This window comes from Penicillium bovifimosum (genome assembly GCF_028826915.1).
Source record: "Penicillium bovifimosum strain IBT 22155 chromosome Unknown utg000002l_segment0_segment0, whole genome shotgun sequence".
In the NCBI taxonomy this organism is placed as follows: Eukaryota; Fungi; Ascomycota; class Eurotiomycetes; order Eurotiales; family Aspergillaceae; genus Penicillium; species Penicillium bovifimosum.
The window spans coordinates 4,109,541-4,133,854 of NW_026622711.1; the positions used below are offsets into that span (position 1 = coordinate 4,109,541).

The following is a 24,314-nucleotide window of genomic DNA, read 5'->3' on the forward strand; positions in this document are numbered from 1 at the left end:
CCAATATGCTCTCCTCAATTCGGAAATACCCCTGGGACGACCTGTCTCTATTGGAGCTCGGGATTTCCGAGTCAGTCCCGAGGTCTGTGAATTGACATCCATTCCAACCCCACACTTACTCCACGCTCCGAAAGGACGTCTCCAGTACGCCTATTCGGAATGGTATCTCTTCAGGGCGGAAAGGGCGGACGAATGTACATATAGCTAGCCTCGGGGCAGACCATTTATCTGCCTCTCAACCTTCAATTCTCTTCCAACCTGCCCAGAGTACTACGTCTACCTGTATCTCCCGATCAACATACTCTAAACATACCCCGCACACTCACAATGGGTTTCGAAGACAAGCGCGTCGCCATCATCGGCGGTGGGCTGGGAGGAATGTCCTTCCTCAATGCCGCACTATACACCGGTCTGAAGAATGTGCAACTATACGAACAAGCAGCGCAATTCGGCGAAGTCGGCGCCGGCGTGAACATCACCTCGAATGCCAACCGCATTCTGGACGCATTCGGCTTGCAAGAGAGCATGATGCGCAAATCATCGCGTAAACTGCCTTGCTATATGGAATACCACAATTACAAGACCGGGGATTACGTCGGCCATATTGGTGAATTCTCGCAGCCACACGCGCGCTTGCTGCATCGCGCCCACCTTCTGGACTCGCTGAAGGAGCGCGTGCCAGAATCAAGCCTCAACCTAGGGAAACATCTGGTATCAATCGACCGCAGTACTGCTGTCGGTGCTGCGCCGTATACTCTTCATTTCCAGGATGGGAGCACCGCCGAAGCGGATATCGTGATTGGCTGTGATGGGATCAAGTCCAATGTCCGCCGCGATATGGGGTTGGGAGATGATCCGATCTACTCTGGTCAAGTGGTCTACCGTGGATTCGTCGATTACAAAGATTTGCCCACTGAGACGGCTCAACTGCTACGCAAGACGGTCAACTTCCGTGGCCCCAGATGCCATGTCCTAATTCTGCCTATTGGGAACCAGGAGACGGGAACTGACCGTGCTGCTGTTATCGGATTCATGTCCGAGCCGCTTGAGGCATGGGACTCGGAGAGCTGGATGTCCCGATCCGATATTGATAGTTTGCAGGAGCATGTCCGTGACTGGTGCCCGGAGGTACAGCATATCATTGCTGGTTTGCGGAAGAGCGCTGGGGATGGCAAGATGCTCAAGCAGGCGCTGTATGTCCGTGATCCAATCGACAAGTGGTATGAGATGAAGGTTGGGCAGAAGGACGCTGGCATTATTTTGCTTGGTGACTCGGCGCATTCAACTCTTCCTCACCAAGGTATGTGCCAATCCGTCTATGCCCAGAAGCTGATTTGTTTGCAGTTCATAAATAACATTCTGCTGTAGGACAAGGAACATGCATGGCTATTGAATCTGGCCTTGCTCTTGCAACAATTCTCCGCCATTGGAAGACAGATGACCTGGAGGCTGCGTTCAAATTCTACCAGGACCTTCGCAAGCCTCGGACGGACAGGGTTACGCAGACCAGCTACGAAGCTGGCAAGCTGGCTAGCTCGGACTCGCCTGACCAGATGTCCAATAAATTCAACCCAGAAGCATTGATGGAGCGCATGAGGTGGATCATGGAGTATGATGTTCTGGAAGACCTGCGGATCAAGGGTCAGGGCTATTTAGATTGGGACGGTTTACGTCTGTGAGCGGTTAAGATACAATGTTGGCGCTCCGATATATGAAAAAGAGCGTTTGCTTCATGGCCGAGCCTTCTTGGCTCTCTAGTTTTGTTTCTGGGAGTACTTTGCGTGTTGTCTAAGCAAAATTATCTAAATCCGAACTAAAAGCCATAAAACCAGTTCCGTCAACACATCCAACATACTCACAATCCATCTCATCTGCTTTCAAAACGGTCGTCTCCACCCAGAGCGAAAGGTTCCCATTCATCATGTGCCCGTCAGAACCATACGCTTCAAGGAATCGTTTCCGCAAATCGACATGACCTTTATTCTGCCGTCCAATCTTTTCAAAGTGGCGGAGGTCCTTGAAATAAAACAATTGCACTTTCTTGTTGTATCTCAGCGCCTGCGGTTCCCCCTCGAGGAAGAGACCACTGTCTCTCTCATAACACATCCGCCTGTCAAGAATGCCCGACTCAGGCCCTGCTTCCATAAGATCTTTCATCCAACGAGAGACTGATTCATCGAAGTTTTCAACCCAAAGTTTCTTCTCCTCGGTCGTAATGGCAGAATGGTCTTGTCCCTCGACAACGAAGCAAATGTTGTTTGGAAAGTGTGTCATGTGAACCCGACCCGGGCGAATCTCAGGACTCGATATCCCAGCTGAGAGTTTGCTCAACGGTCTACGTGGCTCCAAGTCCTGCTTCGCTGAAGACACCATCTCATCTGAAGTGTGGTCAGCCAGCCGATGGCGATAACATCCCCAATAACCCGACTTGCGGCCAATATCGAATCTTTCGCCCAAATTTCCGAGACCCGAGGGCTCGTTCTTGTTGGCTCCGTACTGACTTCGTCGGGGTGATGGTGTCAGGACCTCTCTCCACATTCCCGCGTCGGAGGGAAGGCTTGCCCAGAATTGTGATACATCGTCTCGAGTCCACCACTTCTGATATTCTTCGCTGGACGTCCAGTACGCGATCCAAACGTGCGACTTTCCAGCAGACGGGGTGGCGCAGCCATCTTGGATAAGTCTCTCGATATGAGTTCCATGACCGGAAATGAGACTGTCGAATTCCTCGGTGAGAGCTTCCTGGACACTCGTGGGGTTTCCAGTTGGGTACTGGATTCCGAAAATCGAATAAACGAAAGGCTTGTCGGCCAATTTAGCGCTCCACATGGTTCTTTTGTCTGTTTTCTGCGCACTTGGATAGGGTTCTCTGGGAGTAAATTGAATGAATCACAGTTCAGGGTCACTCGCCTCAAATTTATAGGTACTTCGCTCTCCGAGGCACGACTTCTTCACCTCGCCGAACGACCCAGAAATGATTCAATTGACTCACCGGCGGGCATCATTGCAGCCGCAAAATGCTCCAGATAGTAACATGCCCTGTCATTACCCCTGGTCTACGGAGATGATTCCGCCCGCAAATGTGCCCGTTCTGGGTCTGTGAAGAGGCACCCTATCCAATGAGAATCGCGGTGATTGTTTTATTGAAAAATGCAGAATGCTGCCTCCGAGGAGGGGCTACATGCATGATGCAGGGTTGCGGAGGTTTTGCAGCCGCAGCTCTTAACTATAAGGGCTGCGGGGAAGATGGGCCATCTACGTCGAAAACATAAGTACAACAGTAAATCCCACAGGGATTCCAATTAACCGCAATCAAATATTTCTTTGGTCTTAATTCTATTTCCTCTCAGAATGACCTCAGGCCCAGTTCGTGTCGCAGTCACCCAAGCCGAGCCGGCATGGCTGGACCTGGCAGCCGGCGTCGCAAAGACCTGCGAACTGATTGCACAAGCAGCACAAAACAAGGCAAAACTAATTGCCTTTCCTGAATGCTGGATCCCAGGTTATCCATGCTGGATATGGTATGCCTCGCCCAAAGATCTCTCTGGCAAGCATACTGAGGATTACAAGGAACCGGTTGCTTGACGTTGAATTGAATGTCGCGTACATAAAGAACTCGCTTCGTCTCGACTCGCCTGAGCTGGCGCAAATCCGAGCATGTGCGAAGACCCACGCTATTGCTGTGTCCATGGGATTTTCGGAAAACGATAACAACTCTATCTACATCGCGCAAGTGTGCATTGGGCCCGATGGAGAGATTAAATCTCACCGGCGCAAGATGAAGCCCACTCACATGGAACGAACCATTTTTGGGGATGCCTCTGGAGATTGTTTCTCTAGCGTTACGGAGCTTCCATTCGGTCGAGTTGGACATTTGTCTTGCTGGGAACATATTCAGCCACTATTGAAATATTACACGTTCTCACAAGGCGAGGACATCCATGTCTCCGCATGGCCGAGTCTCACACCCCACTCTGGGAAGAGCGATCTTTGGTCCATGTCTGCCGAGGGTAACCATGACCGTGTTTCTTGGGTCATTTGGATTTGCTAATTTATCGTTAGGCTGCCAGACTCTTTCTCGGACTTACGCAGTAGAGTCTCAGGCCTTTGTCTTGCACTGTACGGCACTGATCACCGAAAAGGGGATAGAGAAAATGGGAACGGGGGGAGGCGCTTTGATGTCTTCCCGAGGAGGGGGTAGCTCTGCAGTCTTTGGGCCCGATGGAAGAAGACTGACAGAACCGACTGATGATAAAATGGAGACAATCATCTACGCTGACTTGGACATGGACCAGGTAATTGCGGCTAAGATGTTTGCCGATGCAACAGGACATTATAGTCGTCCTGATCTCATGACACTCAATGTGACGAAGAAGGTCAAGAGGATGGTTCAAATTGAGGGTGAGGACCCAGTTAACACGCAGGTGGAGGGGACTTCCGCTGAGGTAGGTAGGTAGGTAGGGACATACTAGTCTCAAATACTAGGCAGCATGCAACCTGGAAGAATTGATCACTTACAGAAGGTTAACGTTGGAATAATCGCACGATACGAAAGATCAACTCATGGTCCGTGCAGACCCACTTTATTGCGGCGCGAAGCGTCGCCAAGCGTCGCCTACCCGCCGAAAATCTCACTTGGCAGAGTTATTGGCCTCTGATTGGTTAGTTGGGAAAAACAAAGCACGTGACTATGCACCGCCTGCCTATCACATGCTTCCCCGTAACGCCTTCCCGTAAACAGTTACTGGTTAGCCCCTGTACAGTCAAGCTATCGCCGTCACAACACCGCATTTATGATCCCAATTCCCAAGACCATTGGGCGCCGGGATATGGATACCTTGTATCCTTCTAGTGAATCACATGATTCGCTGGTGAATGCGCCCCCTTAAGTTCTTAACTAGACCTTCATCTTCTCCACCTGGGATGTCTCAGTGTCACACACTTTTGGGAGCCCAATATTTTTTGCTCCAAGGCTTTCTTAAGATATGATATGCCAATTTGCCAAATGCATTGAGCAATGTCGAGCCAGTTGACCAAGCCAGTTCTGTTTGCCTGCCGTCAATGTCGAGCCTCAAAACGCCGAGTACGTCATTCAACATTGCGCCAGGAACCTTGAGGCTCCAGGGCTGTGACAGCCTGTGAGGTTGTTTACGGAGTACTGATACATCTGACAGTGCGATGGTGTCAAACCAACATGCTCTTATTGTCAAAGAACTGCAAAAGAATGTGGATATACCGATGAGAAAAAGAGCAGAAAGTATCAGCCCTAATTTTCGCTGCGGCGAACCCCATAAAATTAGTAAAATTAACACAATACGACAGACGGAAATATTGGGATGAGAGTTATGTGAAATCCCTCGAGAGCCAAGTCCAGGCTTTGCTAGCTCTCCAAAACAGCGGCAGTGCCAGTACACTGCCGCAAAATGGATCAATTCAATCCGATAACATCTTACCTTCGGCCTCTCTCCTAGCGCCATTGGGAAATCCACACCCTTTTGGGCATTCCGCGTCTTCAGAACATGTGGTCCAGCACGAAACTTCTCATCAGTCCCAGACTGCCATGGAAGAGTTGAGCGTCATGATGTGGAGAACAAATCTCGCAGACGGTGTGGCCATCGGTGACAAACAACCAGTCAAGGGCCCTCCAACAAGGAGGAACATGCCTCAAGTTGAGTCCCCGCCTCGTGTGCCACCTCAATTTTCCATGATATGTGATGATACAGTGCGACTTAATGAACTAGCTGCACTGTTCCTCGACTGCATTAACGAGGACCACCAATTTACGCAATATGAATCTCCGGATTTCTTTCTCCAGTTTCCCGAGGAAACCGATCGTCTCTTCCTTCATGCAGCTATGTTAGCGGCTGGAGCAACATTTGAAAACAAAAAGGACTCTCTCAATCTTAGTGACCAACTTGCAGAGTTAAGTGAGAGTCTCGTCTTCAAATGCTTTCGACAGTCTCCCTCAATATATGTGATCCAAGGATTGTGTATCCTGTCATGGCGCTCCCTCGCCCTAGGCCATGATCACTTTGGCTGGACATTCCTATCCATGGCTGCTGGAATGGCTGTTCACTTGCGGCTCCACGTTCTGGCTCTTGATGAGTTTGATACCGCATCGACTAAGACGGGACTCGTCGACGTGCAGACTTTCTGGTCATTCTACATGACCGATAGAACATCTATCTCAATTCTAGGAAGGAACTGCATGCTGCCGTGGCGTCGTGTGAATGTGCCCGCAATTGAAACCTTTTTCCCAAGCGACGGGACAAGTCTGGCCAAAGTATCTTTTGCGTGGCAGTGCAAGCTATGGTACATGCATGATCAGAACATGGATCAAATGTATGCCTATACTCATCTCCATACTCCGCAGATAAAGGATTCGCTAACGATCTTCAGATTCTCGTCTGCCTTTGAAACACTGCCCACACCCGATCAGGTCAGCCTGTTGATAACAACCCACGAAAACCTCAGCCAGTTTTTCAAGTCTCGAGATGCAAGACTCACAATAAACCGAGGCGCATCCGAAAAGCCCGTTCTTCTCTTCCACATGGCATATCAAATGGCGATTCTAGTAACGATGCCACCGTTTCTCCGCATCTTCGCAAAAATGCGGAACGAGAATCCAAATACGCCACAGCTCATGCCCATTGTATTGCAATCCCTCACAGCAGCGGCAACAGCGATGGTCAGACTCGTCTCAGACTATTACAAGACATACGGTTTCCCAAAGTCGTGTCCTGTCCTCATCCATCACCTCTTAAGTGCATCTATTGTTCATTTAATGAACACGACCACAGGATCCTTCACACTACGGAGGTTCAGTACCCGCTCAGTTCGGAAGTGCCTCGCTCTTTTTGACCAAGTTCAATCATATTGGCCCAATCGTGCGCAAAAGAGTATTGATTTGATAAAAGTCCTAGCGCGAAGATGGAATGTTGACTTTGTCTTGCCGGAGGACATGAGTTCGACTAATGGGATGCCACTTCCTATTGGTCTACATGCTCTGACAAATGAACAATCTAATTGGGACTTTCAAGAACCAGGAATTGGTGGAAATGCGTATCCTCACACAGAAGATACACCGGGGCGGTTCGACTCTATTCTTGAGATAGAGAACGATCGTGTCTGGAATGACCTCTTATATGGCGAAAACAGCCAGGATGCATTTCCTATCAATACGTCGCTACTTGATCATGGAATTCCGGATTTACTCCCCATGTTTCAAGATTCTGAGCACTTTGGAGGGGATTCTGTTGATTTGCCTGCATAAGTTCACTCCGCACTGAGGCGTCTCGGCCTTCATCACGCTATCCCTGTATCTAAACCTGTAAAAAATATTTAAACGTGCACAGCTATATAATATGACAGCGAAACTTATATCCTATGTCTTCGGAAGAAACAATTTATTCGAATTGGTGCCCACACGCAGTACGCAGATAATCCCAATCGAATAGCCGGCCTCTTTCACATGCCAACTGCACGTGCAGAATCTCCGCATTTCCCCCAGACTCGACCTCTACCTTCAATTCCACCTGAATATCAGCTGGAAAACCCATAATGGAGGTAAACAATACACAATCCGACCCAAGCCAGACTTAGCCACCATTTTCAGATCTCTAACACACAGTATATAGTTCACCAGCACCTCGGGCGGCTTCGGATCCCGACGCTCATACCCATCCCTCAACCACGTTTCCCTAGCCCCCCTAACCCCCCGATTCCCCATCGACGACGACGACACCGACGCCCTAGACTACTTCAACCACCGAGACAACGACTCACCAGGAAGCGGAACCCGCACACCCCCGGCACCCTCCTATCTAGCCAGCGTCTCCGTCCCCAGCACGCCCCCAATCCTCTCCCATTCCCGCAGCAACTCCCGCACCCGCCACCACGTCCGCAGCAAGAGCTCAACCCGTCCCGGACCAGCCAGCGACACAAACCTAGTCAACCACAACCTAACACACCCCCTACACCACGCAAAGTCCCACAAGAAACAACCTTCCAGCATCTCATCAACCCAAGGCCGCCGCCAACCCCTCGATACATATGTTACGCAGCGGCCCAAATCCGACGCAGAATGGATGCTCCGCGCCGGAATCGCGCTAGCATCCTCGACCCGCGAAGAAAAGGGCCAAAGCTGGCTCACCAAGCGCGAAACATCTACTAGTCTCGACCCGCCCGACGAAACAGTACGCCACCACAAGCGCACGAAATCAGGCTCGTCGCGCAAGTCTCGCTCCGGCGCTTCAACGCCCGCCTTCTCTCGTGCTGCAAGTAGACGCAGTAGCAGACGCGGTAGTCGTGCTGGTCTGACGATGACTACCCTCCCGACGACTGAGAGAGCGCTCGGTAGCCCAGGCCCGGGGACGGGGACGGCTACGGGCACGGCGAGCCCGACGGACGGACGTAGCGTGCTACTCCCTGATTTCGTGGACGAGCGTATCCGTGCGGAAATGGCTTCGTTGCAGAATCGGCGGTTGGCGGATGAGGATGAGGGATTCTGGCACGGCGAGGATGATGAGGACGAGTCTGAGTGTTCGTATTCGGATGGTTCGGATGAGACGTCTGATGACTTTGATGAAGCGGATCTGCAGCGGCTGACGCGTGAGCGTGGGTTTGGGCTGGGGTCTTGGTTTGATCGGTTGGTTGGGTGGACTCTGTTCGGGGTTGAGGAGTTGCCGGTTGCTGTTTCTGCGACGGGTTCCGAGCGGATTGGGGCGGTGGCTATTGGTGCGGTAGCTACGACTACTACTGTTACGTTCGAGGAGCCCGGTTTGGTGGAGAGGGGGAGGATGTGGTTTCGCTTGATGGGGATGTGGAGTCGGATGGCGATTTGTCTTGTGATGGGGAGGGTTCGAGTGCTTCCGCGATTGAGAGACCGGGGAGTCGGGGTGGGTGGGAAGATGCTGGGTGGTTGCTTCGTGTGATGAAGAGGGCGTTGGTATGAATTATGATTTGCATTGAGCGATGTTCTTGCGGAGATTGTGATTAATTTGTTTTGCTTGCTTTATTTCATAGCTTTGTTGAAACTGTCTAGCCAGCTGGCCCTAATAACTACACGGCCAAGCAATGAATCCCTATACAGCAGACTCTGTTGTGAGAACTTGGTGTCTCTGCTTATTCCAAACAGCTCTAATGAGATGATTTATTGATTTCCAAAGGACATTTCTATCAACTCATAACATATCGAGAGTAACTATGTTGTGCGAGATGACAGACATAGAACGTATTGAGACCGAGGTGGATGGCGAGACTTCTTCTAGTATAGAATGAATGCAGATCTCCGCCGATTTTTGAAGCCGAAACGCACAAGAATTAGCGAGGACAGAGAAGTAGTTCGGCAATCCTCGACGCAATAGGCCAGTGAGGCATCCTTGACGAAAAGACAAAGAGGATAAAAGTCTCAAAACTCAGAAGTGAGACGGCCAAACAACCGACAACAGCGCGGAAGAGAATAAAGAAAAAAAAGACAAGACAAAGAAATGGGATGACAGAGAATGGTGTATGCGACTCCAGGGCGCCCGGGGATATGGAAAGAGAGGTACAGAGGTTGAAAGACTCGAGATTCACACACGAAAGGAAAAGAGAAGACATGCGTACATATTTGGAATACAACAAAGATAAATGAGCAAGAAGAGGAAAAGAAAGGGAATGGGACGAAATGTGAGAATTTCATTGAAAAATTTGAAAACAAACGAGTAATCACGAAGCTCATCTCCCAGGGTACCAGCCTAAAAATCAAGGAGATCGGGTAAAAATAAGAAAGCTGTCAGGTTATGCGCCTTGAGTACTATAACGCCATCTGAGACCATGTCGATTCTAAGGTCATGCAGCAGGTATCGTGATCGTGACATACGTCGAAAATTGCTCGGTCAAAGGGGTATAGGCCGTCGGTCAAGCTCAAATGCGGTTCGACGCGGATGGGACACGCGAGGCCGGCACGCAGAAGAGGTGTATATTTGATGTTGGTCGTTCATAAAAAAGGTCCGAGTAAGTTCATATCTCACCAGGGTCCGACCTTCACTGGTGTTCCCAACCCATAAGTTCCAGAGAAGAGCTGGTCACGTATGGACCCCATATCGCCACTAGCTCCGTGGGAAGGTGTGTCAGGTCCGTTCATCCACCCCAAGCTCAAGCCGAGTTCATTGACAGCTCCTTGTAGCTTGCCCCCCGAAGTTTGATTGTGCTTAGCTAGCTTCTGGTCCCAACCACCGTATTGCAACTGAATGCCACCGCCTCGCTTTGCCGCTTCCCGGATTACCAGGACCCACGCCTTGCACATCTCGTCATAGGCCGAGTCTCGTTCGATGTTGTTCTGTGGCGTGCTCCATCGTGGCAAGGCGTGAATGATGTCGGTTGCCCCATCTAGGTAGCTCAAAGATGTGGATGCTTGAGTCTCGTTTGGAGGAAGGAAGTTGGGGGTGAAGTCACTCAAGGCGTCAAGGAGATTGGTGAGCGGCTGGCGGACTCGATTGTATGCATAGTCCGACTCAGTATTGCCACCCAACGGGAATGAGGACTGGAGCACGGCCTGGTAGTTGCGAAGAACTTGGAGGGTCGAAGAAACATTCGGGCGCGGGGATGTGTGCACTACCTCGTCGGCGAGTTGAGGATGACGCTCACACATGGTCCGTACCACCGTCCGCAGAGCGTCTGTGTCGAGCGTCTCTAGCAGACGTGGGAGCGAGAGGGGTCGGCCTGAAACATTCGGTCGAGCACGTTTAATGTTACGGTAATTATGAGGGAGTTGGCGAGGAGTGAAGGCGGGAGAGTTGGTGGGTGACGCGGACATGCGTCCATCATGATCGGTGTCGTCGTCGGCTTTCCGTTTACGGTTGGAATACGACGAAGAAGGTGTAGACACTGGAAATTTTGTAAGTGAATGAACACACCAAACATGACGATCTCTACGAGAACAAAGAGAATGCACTCTTCCGGAGTTTGCGAAGGGGTGCTCTTACTCATACGGGAGGGAGAGAATCGGGGGTTCTCGTAGAAATGAGGAGGAACAGGAGGCGTGGCCACCAGGCTGTTCATGTTGACAACCGGATGCCAAAGAATATGTTGTGATAGTCCAGAGGACTTGAATATTTAAAGGAGAGAGAGAGAGAGCTGAGAAGGTAGGAGAGAGAAAAGGTTTAAGGGTTTGAGGTGGGGAGAGAAAGGTAAAAGGAAGCGGTGGAGAAAAGGCGTTGCAGGTGGCAACGCACTCCCTTTGCGCTACTTTCAAGGGGATCTGCCTGAATAAAAAGGGTTTCATGTATATATCAGTTGGAAACCTATTTATCTAATTATCTTATATTTTCTCTAAATTCGTGTCATCTGTACGAAGTCTTGGACATCTTACAAGAACCAAGTGTGTCAGATGACTCTCCACTGCTTGCGGGCAGAGCAATACGACACCGGCATCTACACGGAGACTACACCCCCATGTTACAAGGAAAAACTAAAAATATGAAAACTTGAAATGAATTGGTCGTCAGGAATCTCATAGCACCAGAAGGAACTTGAAAAGGGATATCGTATCTACAAGTACAAGGACTGGGCAGCAACAATGTCGCGGCGGACCTTGGTCAGGGCCTCCTCGAATTTGCTCTCCAAGTCTTCACTGCCCATAACCTTAGCAGCTTGCGCCATTTGCCGCAAAGCCTCTTCCAACCGGCGGAAGACACGGATCAAGCTACCCTCGTAGACATCGGTCATTTTGCTAGGATAGTTAGTAATGTGGGTACGAGATTCGCGGGAAAGGATGCTTACCATATGTCTGCAAACGACTTGCCCTGAGTCCAATCATAGACTACCTCCATCAGCTCCCAGTGGAAACTCTCAACGTATTCATCCTCATTAAGGGTCATCTTAGACTCCTGCGACACCTTGGCAATGGTGCGGGCCTGGGTTTGAATCTCCCTCAGCGGCTTCGCCAACTCATCCTTGGCCAAAGGAGGGGCTTCCTTGACCTTCTCCTCAAACACGAAACAGCTCATAACAGCGGCGACCTGCTCGGGAGTCAAGTTGTTGAAGAATCCGTTGAATAGCAGCTCACTCAGCATCAGCTCGTCACCCGTGCTAATCTCACAGGCAACCCGTGCCTTTAGCTGCACAACTTCGGCTTCGTTGATAAATCCGAAGCGACGAAGCACACGCTTGCGACATTTAAGCTCGTCAAGCTGCAGAACGGACATGGCCTCGGTAATCGCCCTCTTGATCTCCTTGATTTTTGCGGTGAGCTCCACCTTGCTGGCATATTGCTCGTACAATTCGGGCAACCGAGGGGAGTTGTGGAGAGGATTGCCGAGTAGGCGAGACTCGAGAACTTCAATTTTCTGTGTAATTGTTAGCAGACCGAATCGCATACTGGATATGAGGGGTTTCCTTACCCGAAGGAGCTTCTTAAAGTTCTCATCCGTGATATGCATGTTTTCAATCGGGTCGAGCAGGGTAATGCCGTCGGGGAATCGCCTTTTCACTTCGTTGACAGACTTCATAACTCCATTCCGGGACTCAGGTGTGGAGAGATCCTTCGGAAGCATGATCCGCAGGTAAGCGATATTCCTGATGCAGCTCAACATCACGGGGACAACCTCATTGCGCGAGGGCTCTCCTTCCTTCGGAGGCGTGAGTCCAGCCGGAATATCTTCGAAAGTTTTGGTGCCAACCGATGACCCTCCCGAAACCTGCAACAAAACATCAACAATATATGACTGATGAGCAGGATATTTGGCATTTTCGTTATTCGGTTGTCTGCGTTTGTTCTGCTTCAGCACCACACCCCAGCCGTAATCCGCATCCTTGTACTTGACATGGACTAATCGACCAGAGTGAATGAAATCCAAGCAGTAATTCGGGTGGCTTATGACATGTTGGACATCGTCGGCATATGCGTCGAGTTGCTTCCGGAGGTCATAATATTCGCGGATGGTTCCTTCGTCTGGAATGAGCATGTTGGCACGTGTCTGCTCGAGATCCGCGAGCTGTTTCTCCATGCCTGCAACGCTTCCAGTGTTCTGGAACTGCTTGAAGCATCGCTCGAGCATGTATTCGGGCGAGATACCCTCCACACGCATCAAGTTGAGAATCATGTTGTAGCCAAGGTGGAACGCAGAGTTGAGTGAGTCTTGTTCACCACGCACAATCTCCTTGGCGACGGCAGGATCCATTTCCTCTCCCACCATCATGATGACAATACCTCGGTCATCAAGACCTCGACGACCAGCACGACCAGACATCTGGATGAATTCAGATGGGCTGACCCAGCGCTGACTTTTTCCATCAAACTTCCGAACACTGGTGAAAACAACAGTCTTTGCAGGCATGTTGAGACCGATAGAGAAGGTCTCGGTTGCGAACAGTGCTTTGATAAGACCCTCTTGGAAAAGAATCTCAATGGTTTCCTTGAGAATTGGCAGCAGCCCGGAGTGATGGACACCGATACCTTGTTGCAGGAGCGGCAGAATATTGGTAATCTGCTGCAATTGACGATCCTCGGGAGACAGCATTTCAATAGCGCTCTCGAAGACCTTGGTCACCATGCTCTTCTCGGAATCATCATTGAAAGTCAATTTGCTCATCTGTAAGGCACCTGCCTCACACTCTCGCTTGCTGAAACTGAAGACAATGACGGGGTTGTAGTTTTTGAGCATAATCATTCTCACGATCTTGTAGATATCTGATGGGCCCTTGGTGCCACCCTTGTTCAGGTGCTTGTCTTTGCCCTTGCCCTTGCGTTTGGCCATGGCATCAGCTGGGTCATCGCCCTTCTTTTCGTTGATGGCACTCATTGCTTTCTGGAAATTCTCCTCGCGGAAGGTTCCCTTCTCATCCACAATAAGATGAATTCCCTCTCCACCGGCAGGGAAGAAATAGTTCTGGAGGGGGGTCGGACGATAGTTGGTGTAGACAACGTGACAGGGCTGATTATGCATCTTGACGATCCACTCGGCAAATTGCATAGCATTCGGGATAGTGGCAGACAGGAAGACATAGCGGACCTTATCCGGCAAAAGAATGATCGTCTCTTCCCAGACAACACCACGGCTCAAGTCGCGCATGTAGTGAATCTCATCGAAGATTACCCACTGAACTTCGCGCATAATCTCAGAACCACGGTACAACATGGAACGAAGAATCTCTGTAGTCATGACGAGACAGGTAGCGGTGGGGTTGATAGTTACATCACCAGTCATCAAACCGACATCGCCGAATTCAGCAGCAAATTCACGGTATTTCTGATTACTGAGCGCCTTGATCGGACTCGTGTAGATCACTCTTTGGTTTTGTTTCAAACTTTGCGCAATCGCATATTCCGCCACCACGGTCTTTCCGGCACTAGTATGAGCTGACACCAAAACACTCTCCTCGCGCTGGATTGAGGAAACTGCAACCTGCTGGAACGGGTCGAGCGTGAACGGCCATGTCTTTGCGGGGGTGGCTGGCGGCTTGTGTTCGGAGATAGGAATATATGGGTAGTCGGGCGGGATCGCGACTTGATGGCGCACTTGATGCGACACAACAACTGCAGCAGCGTTGCCTGAAAGTCCTCCAGATCCGGTGATCTCGCGTTCTTGTTCGGTTTCGAAAGAGTCAGCAACTACAGGCTCGGCTTGATCCCCCAATCGCGGTCGCTTCGAGTCGGGCTGTTCTTGTTCGGCTGGCTTCTCGGGTGCCTCGGCGCCTGTTGATACAGCTTCCGCAGCATCTGCCTCCGACATGACAGTATCCTCTTGTTGCCGAGTCTCGACATCTGCGGGTTTCTTCTCATCACCATTCACCTGTCGTTTCTTGCTCTTGTCCTTTTTTGGGCGGTTGGGAGGAGCCTCCGACGGCTTCACCGCCTGAGGTCGGTCCTCGAAGACGTCAAAGAGCTCATCCATTTCCAGCGGTTGGAATTCGGAAAATCAACCACAGGACAAGAATGAGCGGCGACAATAATCGGCCTGGACTTTTTTTCTGGTTGAGAAATTTAAAAGTTCTAATGGGGCAAGCGGTGAGCGATCCCGAACAAATACGCTAGCTGAGTTTGGACGTGCATATCACGTGATTTAAGATCATCCCATTCCGCACCTCGCGATGTTCGTTTTGGCTCCGTCCGTCCCTTTCCGATCGTCCACACCCTCCTCTCTGTCTTCCAAGGTTAGTACCTGCTGTTGCAATTGGAACCATTGCCTTTGCTGAAACCATTCTCTATTACCAGATGTACTCCTCCGCTATCCGCGCCAGAATGGCCACCTCTTTCGCTGCCCGCCGTGGCTTCTCCACCACTCGCACCCAGCTCGGCAGCCCCTACCACTACGCTGAGGGTCCTCGCAGCAACATCCCCTTCAACCCTCTGACCAAGCACTTCTTCTGGCGCTACTGGGCCTTCATGAGTTAGTGATCCTGCCCGGGACCTCTGCGCGGTGCTATGACTAACTCGCGCATCATCTAGTTACCGGATTCGGTACTCCCTTCGCCATTGCTGGTGAGTTATACATATTCCCTTTGATCGCATGCTATGATCGTATTCTAATACCTCCTACCCCCAGTCTGGCAAACCTACAAGACCAAATAGATTGCCCGTCATACTGTATTTTTCTTGCGATAACAGTCTGGGTAACTTTGTGGTCGGAAACTTGGATCGGGTTCGAAGCAGAGGCGGATATCTTGTACAAAGCTAGAAATTGTTATTTCCAATTGGATCCATCCGTTACCAACTCCATTGTAAATGTGTAGAGGTTGGAATGTGTAGCTTTGAAAGGACGTTGAAATATGGATGAAGTCATTGGCTGAGCCGCTGTGGAAAACCAAAAAAATTCTGGGTCGGCGAGATTCAGATATCAGTTCTCACAAACACAACCACTCACGGGGAACGAGACCATTTTTGAGAGAGAAGAAAGGCTAGTCTTAGGAATCCATCTTGGCTTCTTGTTGGAATTTCATACATCGACATCCCTGATTCCTTCATGGCGGGGTAAAAAAAAGAAGCATAGAAAAAAAAGTTACCCACCCATACCTGGACGATGCGCAACTTGAGAAATGTTCGTCTCGCTGAGACGCATATTGAGAGCGAATTGCCCCTGACTGCCACAGCATGGGATACTGCTTCGGATTCAGTGGTGTGCACCTTTGGTCCAACCGAGAACAGTGCAATCCTTGAGGTTAGGCGGAAGCGCCCTGAGATCACTTCCACAGATCCCCTCTCTCCTGAGGCATTTGAATGCATTGCTTCATGGGATGCTCCAAGCCCCCTGCCAGATTTGGCATGTGACCGTGTACTTTCTCTCCATTATTTTGCAGACAACCTGACAACCTGTCTGGTGCTGGAAGGAGGTGATATTGTCGTCGTCCGTGAAGAGCCTCTTCCGGGTGAAGATAAGATCGAAATTGTCGGCTCAGTCGATGTTGGAATCACGGCTGCCGCATGGTCACCCGATGAGGAACTGCTGGCCCTCACTACTAGAGCCCAGACATTCTTGTACATGACTAGAGATTTCGAGAATGTGGCCGACATCACCTTCACGCCCGGCGACCTCCAATCATCACAACATGTGTCAGTTGGATGGGGTAAGAAAGAGACCCAGTTCCATGGGAAAAGAGCCAAGGCTCTCCGAGACCCAACTGTCCCAGAAAAAGTCGACCAGGGTATTATGAGCAGCTACGATGATGGCAGCACGACTATAAGCTGGCGAGGAGACGGAGCATACGTCGCTGTGAACAGTGTCGAAACAGGCATTCGTCGTGTGATCCGCGTGTACTCTCGAGAGGGCACATTGGACAGCGTGAGCGAACCTGTGGACGGACTGGAAGGTGCCTTGAGTTGGCGGCCCTCTGGCAGCCTCATTGCCGGCATCCAACGGCTTGATAATCGGATTGATGTCGTGTTCTTCGAAAGGAATGGGCTTCGTCACGGCGAATTCTCTTTGCGTCTATCCGAGGCCGAGATGCAGTCTTGGGGTTCTCGCATCCATCTTGCCTGGAACGTCGATTCCACTGTACTTGCTGTCAAGTTTCAGGACCGCGTACAATTTTGGACAACTGGAAACTACCACTGGTACTTGAAGCAGGAGATCCCGATCACGGTCGATCCCAACTCTTCGCTTCCATACTCTCTCGAATGGCACCAAGAGAAGGCGCTGAGACTGGTTGCCGGTTCCTCGGGTGAGTTAGCTTTACAGATGAAACTAAATACGAATAATCACTGATCGGACTAGGATCCATACTCGATTTGGATTATGTATTTGATATCAACCATGGCTCTACTTCTATTCCCGATGACGTTGGAGCTGTCGCGGTCATCGATGGAAGTAAGTCTCCTCACTAAAGCTCTTTGGAAGCATTACTAACTCAAAGTTCAGAAACTCTCAAGTTGACTCCGTTGCGACTAGCTGGTGTACCGCCCCCAATGGCACACAACGAGCTGGCTTTGGAGTCCAATGCCATTGATGTTGCATTCAGCAAATCGGGTACCCGCATTGCTGTACTGATGAGCAACAGATTCTCTGTCTACCTTTGGTCTCTAAAGAGCCGACCAGTTCCCGCTCCTATCCTCGAGTCAAGCCACCCGTTGCCAGATTCCCCCGCCAGTCGGCCGCGACAGATTGCATTCTTGAATGATAATGAGATATTTGTACTCAAGGACAGCGGACCAAACTCGAGCCACATTGAACGAACAATCCTGGACACTCGAACGACAGAATCTGTGTATCGGGCTGCAGACTCAGAGCAACTGGCATCGATTTTCGCCGGAATTGGCCACCAAGCCTTATGGCTATCTCATGCCCCTCAACCTACTCGGCCCGTCAGCTACTCGAGCATTGAAGTGTCATCATCAGGGACCCTTGATGTCGCTCCTTGGGATGAGAGCCCTAATGTCGACAGTCACTGGGCCCGTGTTGTCTCTATCTCTGAGGATGAGGTAAGATTTCATTCACATTGTATCCGGAGCATGCCACTGACTCTACTAGCGCCTCCTGATTGCCCTGACAAGAACTGGCACCCTGTATGCTAACAAGCGGGTCCTCGCGAGGAACTGCACTTCTTTCCTCGTGACCCCTTCGCACCTGTTGTTCACCACATCACAGCATCTTTTGAAGTTTATTCATCTCAATCGTGTGGATGGTAGGATGATATCTCGTTCGTGCTATTGTGTCTATATGCTAATTGGTTATGATAGATATGGAAGTTCCAGAGGATACACCAGAAACCGATGAACGGTGCAGAAGTATTGAACGTGGCTCTCGCTTGGTTTCGGTAATCCCGTCGATATTCGCGGTTGTTCTTCAAGCTCCCCGAGGAAACATTGAGACTATCTTCCCTCGCGCTCTCGTTTTGGCTGGAATTCGTACCTTCATCGATCAGAAGAAATACCGGTCTGCATTCCTAGCATGCCGCAGTCAGATGGTTGATCTGAACATTCTCCATGATTATGCTCCCGAGCAATTCATGGAGAACATCGCACTATTCGTTGATCAAGTAAAGAAGATCGAATACATCGACGACTTCATTTCGCGTCTATCGTACGTGCAAATCATCAAGCTTGCATCCGCCCCTTTCACTAATGGTTTATAGGGAGGACGATGTATCGCAGACACTCTACAAAGATACCCTGAAAATGTCCAAGAACGTATCGGCAGCCGTGGCCCAGCCGGAGGTTCCAGCAACCCCGTCGGCATCCAAACTTGGTAAAAAGGAGAGCAAAATCAACAAAATCTGTGATGCATTCCTGTCGACACTTCAAAGCCGTGTCGATACCAATTTGCAGAATCTGATCACAGCGCATGTTTGCAAGTCACCCCCTGACATGGAAGCAGGACTGAGTCTTGCTGCAGGCCTAAGAGGTACGACCTTTGCTGATATTTTCATCTTACAACTCTCGGGCAACAACTAAAAAACGTATTCCAGTGCAAAACCCCGAACAGGCTGAAGATGCTATTTCTCACATGTGTTTCTTGACTGATGCCCACCGGCTTTACTCCCACTCGTTGGGTATCTACGATCTGGAGCTTACTTTGTTGGTTGCTCAACAAGCTCAGATGGTAAGAATATCCGACAGGGGCTTTGGTCATATAACCACTAACGCATTCACAGGACCCTCGCGAGTACCTACCTTTCCTGCGCAAGCTACAACAACTACCTGAAACTCGACGTAAATTTGAGATCGACAACCATCTTTCCCGCTTCGAAAAGGCTTTGGGACATCTGTATGGTCTCAATGCTCATGATGAAATCCGCACATATGTCGTCAGACATGTCTTATACAAGGAAGCACTCGAGCTTTACAAGTACCAAACTGAGCAGCAGCGGGAAATCACCGAGCTATATGCCGATTATCTCCAGGACCAGTCGAAATACAAAGACGCAGCAATTGGTAAGCCATCCAGGAATAACCTCGCAATGACAACATACTAATTCCAATCCCAGCGTACGAGTCTCTCGAGCTTTATGAGAGTGCTTACAAGTGCTACAACTTGGCACACAAATGGCGCGAGTCGTTGTACTGTGCCATGATGGCAAATCTCTCCGAGGAAGATTTGGCGACCCACATCGACGGTCTGGTCACTACCCTGGTCGACGAGCAGAAAGACTATGTTTCAGCAGCAACGATCTACACCGATCACTTGCACGACATTATCACAGCCGCACGACTTCTCTGTCGAGGATCGAAGTTCGCCGATGCAGCTCGCCTCCTAACGCTCCACGGCAAACAGAGCCAAGTTGCCGAAATCGTCGACTCCGGCCTCGCCGAAGCAATGGGCAACATGACCGACCTTCTTGCCGACTGTCGATCCCAACTCAACGCCCAAGTCCCCCGTCTCCGGGAACTCCGCCAGCTTCGCGCCGCCGACCCGCTTGCTTTCTACGGCGGTGATCCCACCGCCGGCGACGCAGGTGTCGATATTCCCGACAACGTCTCGCTGGCCCCGACAGACGCATCCACGCTTGCCGGGCGGTCCATGTTCACCCGGTACACCGGCAACACCGGTAAGACCGGGAAAACGGGAATGTCACGGCACACATCGAAGACTCGTCGGCGCGAGGAACGCAAGCGCGCTCGTGGTAAGAAGGGTACCGTTTATGAAGAAGAGTATCTCGTCAACAGTATTCGTCGTCTCATTGAACGAGTTAACTCCAGCGTGGCGGAGGCTGAGACTCTTGTTGATGCTTTGCTGCGACGTGGTATGCGTGAGCGCGCAGCTGCCGTTGAGAAGGCTTTGCATGAAGTCTTGACTATGTGCGCGGATTCCCGGGACGAGGTGTTCGAAGTTCCTGCCGCTCCGGAGAAAAATGAAGAGGATGAAGAGAATGCTGATGAGACCCTGCCTATGTACGGGGGTCGGAGTGCCAGTGTCTTGATGGAGAGTATAGCTATTGTTGAGGGTGGTGGTGCTGCTCGTGTTAAAGAGATTCCTACTGTCAAGGAGATGAAGAAGTCTTCCCTGTTGGTTTGAAGTAGTTGGACAAGACGAGGTATCCCAAATGTCAAGTATCCAAGACGACGAAATTAAAAAGAGTTATTCCTGTTCCATTGTTTCAACCACAAATATGCGGGTAATCTGGAAAGGTGACATACAGTATCCAATGTCTATGTATTCAAAGATCAATCCCAGGAAGCACATGTTATTTCTCCAGACGAACTTGAGTAACACAACTCCTTCTGCACAGGTTACCTCGATCATCTACATAACTCCGTAGGAGCAGTCATAACGGATCCCCAGGCTACGTCCTACGGACTTACGGCATACACAAAGTGCGGAGTCCGTCCTGACCATTGCCAAGCGGAGCAAGAATGACAGAGATCGAGTCTGACCTGGGCTGTTCTCGTCAAACATCGATGTGGTACGCTCGTGGTGCAACAGATTGTATGGGACAATTAGGCAAGCCTTGGAATCAAGTCGTATACAACATAGACTGCATTGGTCGCAACAGAGTGTTACAATAGAGACCATTTAGTGTGGATGTCACATCAACGACAAATCGAAGTCACGCCCCAGGTGTTTGGAGGATTTCTCTTTTCATGCCACTTCAACGATTGTAGAGGAGATATAAGACATGCCTATATCCTCCGTCTAGTTGCCAGAACCACCGAGAAAGGATACTTCAAAAAGCCCTAAGCAAGGCCAATTCCCCAACGATGTAAGTCACTAGCTATATGCCTACCTCCCATAGACCCTCGTCATCCTAATACCCATCCGCAGACCATGCGCCTCCCTGTCTCCAAATACCTCGCTCTTGTCTTGGGCTTGGGCACGATCGCGGTAGCCCAAGGCCAAGGGCAAGCCAGGGCTATCAAATGCGCTTGTGATGGGACTACCGAGTATTCCCAGTCAGCCTGTAGCCATATAGGCGGTGCCTTCAATGACAATGGGTGTGGATTTGCTGGTTGCTGTGTTTATGCCGACCATGAACAAGCTCGGTTTATTGAATCGTGTCAGACGCTGGGATTTGGATTTAGGCGCTGTGATGACTGTCACTCATGTTGAGGTGGCGACACTTTGGCATGAGGTACCTATAACAAAGCTGAACTTCCACCTATGGGTGGACTCGAATGGAAGCAGACATTGCATGGAGTCATTTGCAAGTACCTATTTGTGTTTGGTGACAAATGTGTTATCTACAAAAGAAACAGAACCAGATGCTGTAATGTAAACCGAAATCACGCTGCCGTTAATTATTATGTTCTAGATAATCCGCGAGGGAACGAAGAAGATATAGCGAAAGGAATATCTGCATCAAGATTGCACAGCCAAGTTCCATTGGTCCCATGCAAAGAAGAACGGTGGGGTATCTTTCAGTCGTCCAACCTTTCAAGGTTGGTCAAGGTAGCTAAACCAGTAGCTCGTTTCCAGTCCGTTTATAGGGTGCTGAGGATCTCGCCAGTCTCGCTGACAAGGTGGTTCTCAACTTTGACAGGGCCCTCGCCGACACCGGTCAGGATGACACGGCTGACACCATCCTTCAGAACCTCGATGGCGCGAGAGTCGACCTGCTCCAAGGAGACACCAGGAGCAGTGACATTGGCCAGTCGCTCGTAGAAGGCACCATCCCAACCTTCAGAGTTAGGGCCAAGAATAGCCTTGACAGTACCAGCCACAAGCTCAGAGTCCTTATCCTCGTAGTAGATGACAGAATTTGGGCCAGCATCAAAAGTGTAGGCACAGACCGTCCGGCCAACAACACGGTTGATGTCGTGCACAAGGCGGACGGCAGCACGAGAGACGTCATTCATGTAGAAGATAGGAGGCCACGAGTCGAGGCAAGTGGCGTGGAAGGTGTTCGAGTCGCGCATGGTAATCTCCGCGAAGTCGTGGAAATTGCGGTTCTGAATGGCTTTCTCAATGGCGGCCATACGCGCGGGCACGACGTGCTGGGCGCGCTCGGCGAAGAGAGCGGATGTGGCCACAGTAGTCTGCATGCCCTCGGTACTAGGAACATCCTTCTTCTCGGCGCTGACGACCAGAACAATCGCCCGCATCTCAGGCCAGTGGGATGCAGGGGCAACTTCCTCAGCCAGGCTGTCGCTGCCATCGGCAAGCTCGCCCGTGCGCCATGCAACATATCCGCCCATCAGAGAGCGGCAGGCAGATCCGGATCCCTGGCGAGCAATGCGGCTTAGCTCCGTGGGCGTCTGAGGCAGTTGGTAGAGGTCAGCAATGGCGCGGACCAGGGCTGCGAAGCCAGCGGCAGAGCTGGCTAAACCGGCGGCGGTGGGGAAGTTGTTCTCGGAGACGATCCGGAGGGGGAGGGTGGAGAGCTTCGGGAGGGAAGAGTCGCCATCCTCAAGGGCCTTGCGGTGAGCACGGAGGCTAGCGATACAAGCAAGTGTCCGCTTGGAAGACTGGATGTCCTGCGGCTTGCCGTTCAGGTTCAGGGTGTCCGCACTTGGGTAGTTGGCAGAGCAAGAGGCAGTGGTCAATGTACGGAGAGAACGTTGGGAGAGAGTGACCGAGAGGGAGGAATTGGTCGGGAGGTTAAGAACAGTGTCGCGCTTTCCCCAATATCTAGAGTATTTCAGTCAGACTTTGTGTGTATAAAGGGGATGAGGGGTAATCCCAAGGCTGACCGTACTTGATAACAGCAATGTTCACCGGAGCGGTGGTGGTGGCACGGTAAACAGCCTGGTTTGAGGTAGACGCCATTTTTGCTTCTGATGAACAAGAAGAAGATAATTCTCGCATAAATTTCCAGACAACTATATGAATCAAAAGGGGAGACTTCGTTGGGTAGTGCTTTTGTCCAGGCGGTGAGGGCAAAAATATCTCTAGTCCCCAATCGATGCGCCGATCTTCTCCAGTCATTGATTCCCAATTATTCAACCATGGGAGCTGGAGCAAGTAAACCCTCTGCCTCCGCAGAGCCAGCAACATGTCCTGTTGACCACAAAACCCGCGAGATCTGGTTACAACAGAATAAGAACACACCTCATCCTGGGACTCCCGCTGTCCCTGCCGAAGAACAACCGCGCGCCAAATCACAACGACCACTGTCAACAGACCGCGAAGTGAGCAGTATTCCTCGAGCCGGCGATTTCAGCGCAGCAAGCACCTGCCCCGAAGCCAGCAAAGGCGCCCCGTCCCCATACGCCGCGTCGCACGGTACCCCATCCAACGCCGAAACCGAGACTGGTCGCGATGAAGCTACCGGAAACTGGATCTATCCGTCCGAGAAGCAATTCTTCGAAGCTTTGATGCGCAAGGGTAACACCCCCGGATCGACATCCTCGCCCTCCGAGCTCGCCACTTCTGTAGCTTCCATCATTCCAATTCACAATGCGGTCAACGAGCGCGCATGGGCTCAGATCCTCGAGTGGGAGAAGAACGGCCCCTCAACAGACCCAGGTAGCAAGAAGTGCGGAGGGCCTAAATTATATTCGTTCCGAGGACTAGGTGTCGATCCACAGTATCTGAGTCCGCGTGCGCGGCTTAATGGGTGGCTCGGCTACCAACACCCATTTGATCGACATGACTGGGTTGTGGAACGCTGTGGTGGTGAGAAGGTTGAATATGTTATCGATTTTTATCAGGGCAAGCCGTCGGCAGGCAATGGAAACAACCCAGCAGGTCTGGCTGCCAATTCCAACCCTGGGAAGCTCAGTTTCTATTTGGATGTTCGACCCAAGCTGAACAGTTATGAAGGCTGGAGGCTGAGGTTCAGCCGCTTCACGGGCCTATAAGTGACCATTGAAGATTAGATTATCACAATGCACATAGCAAGGCGACAGCGGAGCACGGGCATGACTGGGGACCCGATTGGGTGTGTCTTACATGTATAACATATTTTGTACGATTAGTGTACTACAGCGCCGAGAGGCAGCGAGAAAAATCTTCTCCATTCCA

The 24,314-nt window shown here is 50.8% G+C and overlaps 11 protein-coding genes across 11 annotated transcripts; 7 read left to right on the top strand and 4 right to left on the bottom strand.

Annotated features, from left to right (window-relative positions):
- Nucleotides 1–327: 327 nt before the first annotated feature.
- On the top strand, nt 328–1,679 carry N7515_002741 (uncharacterized protein; the record flags this gene model as incomplete). Its single annotated transcript, XM_056663485.1, has 2 exons — nt 328–1,300; nt 1,369–1,679. The coding sequence occupies 2 exons, from the start codon at nt 328–330 to the stop codon at nt 1,677–1,679; spliced, it is 1,284 nt and encodes a 427-aa protein (XP_056525598.1).
- Nucleotides 1,680–1,788: 109 nt separating this feature from the next.
- N7515_002742 (phenylacetaldoxime dehydratase family protein) lies at nt 1,789–2,829 on the bottom strand (the record flags this gene model as incomplete). Its single annotated transcript, XM_056663486.1, has 1 exon — nt 1,789–2,829. The coding sequence occupies one exon, from the start codon at nt 2,827–2,829 to the stop codon at nt 1,789–1,791; it is 1,041 nt and encodes a 346-aa protein (XP_056525599.1).
- Nucleotides 2,830–3,351: 522 nt separating this feature from the next.
- On the top strand, nt 3,352–4,666 carry N7515_002743 (carbon-nitrogen hydrolase family protein; the record flags this gene model as incomplete). The annotated part of the gene is made up of 4 exons (XM_056663487.1): nt 3,352–3,521; nt 3,571–4,010; nt 4,063–4,445; nt 4,577–4,666. The coding sequence occupies 4 exons, from the start codon at nt 3,352–3,354 to the stop codon at nt 4,664–4,666; spliced, it is 1,083 nt and encodes a 360-aa protein (XP_056525600.1).
- An 894-nt stretch (nt 4,667–5,560) lies between these two features.
- N7515_002744 (fungal specific transcription factor domain-containing protein) lies at nt 5,561–7,273 on the top strand (the record flags this gene model as incomplete). Its single annotated transcript, XM_056663488.1, has 2 exons — nt 5,561–6,342; nt 6,400–7,273. 2 exons carry the CDS (start codon nt 5,561–5,563, stop codon nt 7,271–7,273), a joined length of 1,656 nt encoding a protein of 551 aa, XP_056525601.1.
- Nucleotides 7,274–7,560: 287 nt separating this feature from the next.
- On the top strand, nt 7,561–8,933 carry N7515_002745 (DUF3984 domain-containing protein; the record flags this gene model as incomplete). Its single annotated transcript, XM_056663489.1, has 2 exons — nt 7,561–7,566; nt 7,638–8,933. The coding sequence occupies 2 exons, from the start codon at nt 7,561–7,563 to the stop codon at nt 8,931–8,933; spliced, it is 1,302 nt and encodes a 433-aa protein (XP_056525602.1).
- Nucleotides 8,934–10,009: 1,076 nt separating this feature from the next.
- On the bottom strand, nt 10,010–11,043 carry N7515_002746 (cut8/STS1 family protein; the record flags this gene model as incomplete). The annotated part of the gene is made up of 2 exons (XM_056663490.1): nt 10,010–10,869; nt 10,968–11,043. The coding sequence occupies 2 exons, from the start codon at nt 11,041–11,043 to the stop codon at nt 10,010–10,012; spliced, it is 936 nt and encodes a 311-aa protein (XP_056525603.1).
- A 489-nt stretch (nt 11,044–11,532) lies between these two features.
- On the bottom strand, nt 11,533–14,876 carry N7515_002747 (ATP-dependent RNA helicase MTR4; the record flags this gene model as incomplete). Its single annotated transcript, XM_056663491.1, has 3 exons — nt 11,533–11,713; nt 11,764–12,329; nt 12,384–14,876. 3 exons carry the CDS (start codon nt 14,874–14,876, stop codon nt 11,533–11,535), a joined length of 3,240 nt encoding a protein of 1,079 aa, XP_056525604.1.
- Nucleotides 14,877–15,196: 320 nt separating this feature from the next.
- On the top strand, nt 15,197–15,553 carry N7515_002748 (cytochrome c oxidase VIIc family protein; the record flags this gene model as incomplete). Its single annotated transcript, XM_056663492.1, has 3 exons — nt 15,197–15,371; nt 15,431–15,463; nt 15,528–15,553. 3 exons carry the CDS (start codon nt 15,197–15,199, stop codon nt 15,551–15,553), a joined length of 234 nt encoding a protein of 77 aa, XP_056525605.1.
- Nucleotides 15,554–16,001: 448 nt separating this feature from the next.
- N7515_002749 (Elongator subunit IKI3) lies at nt 16,002–20,429 on the top strand (the record flags this gene model as incomplete). The annotated part of the gene is made up of 9 exons (XM_056663493.1): nt 16,002–17,139; nt 17,193–17,285; nt 17,337–17,896; nt 17,946–18,099; nt 18,155–18,497; nt 18,550–18,818; nt 18,883–19,016; nt 19,069–19,348; nt 19,402–20,429. 9 exons carry the CDS (start codon nt 16,002–16,004, stop codon nt 20,427–20,429), a joined length of 3,999 nt encoding a protein of 1,332 aa, XP_056525606.1.
- Nucleotides 20,430–21,832: 1,403 nt separating this feature from the next.
- mvd1 (diphosphomevalonate decarboxylase MVD1) lies at nt 21,833–23,117 on the bottom strand (the record flags this gene model as incomplete). The annotated part of the gene is made up of 2 exons (XM_056663494.1): nt 21,833–22,979; nt 23,047–23,117. 2 exons carry the CDS (start codon nt 23,115–23,117, stop codon nt 21,833–21,835), a joined length of 1,218 nt encoding a protein of 405 aa, XP_056525607.1.
- A 179-nt stretch (nt 23,118–23,296) lies between these two features.
- N7515_002751 (cytochrome c1 heme lyase CYT2) lies at nt 23,297–24,151 on the top strand (the record flags this gene model as incomplete). The annotated part of the gene is made up of 1 exon (XM_056663495.1): nt 23,297–24,151. The coding sequence occupies one exon, from the start codon at nt 23,297–23,299 to the stop codon at nt 24,149–24,151; it is 855 nt and encodes a 284-aa protein (XP_056525608.1).
- Between the last annotated feature and the right edge of the window lie 163 nt (nt 24,152–24,314).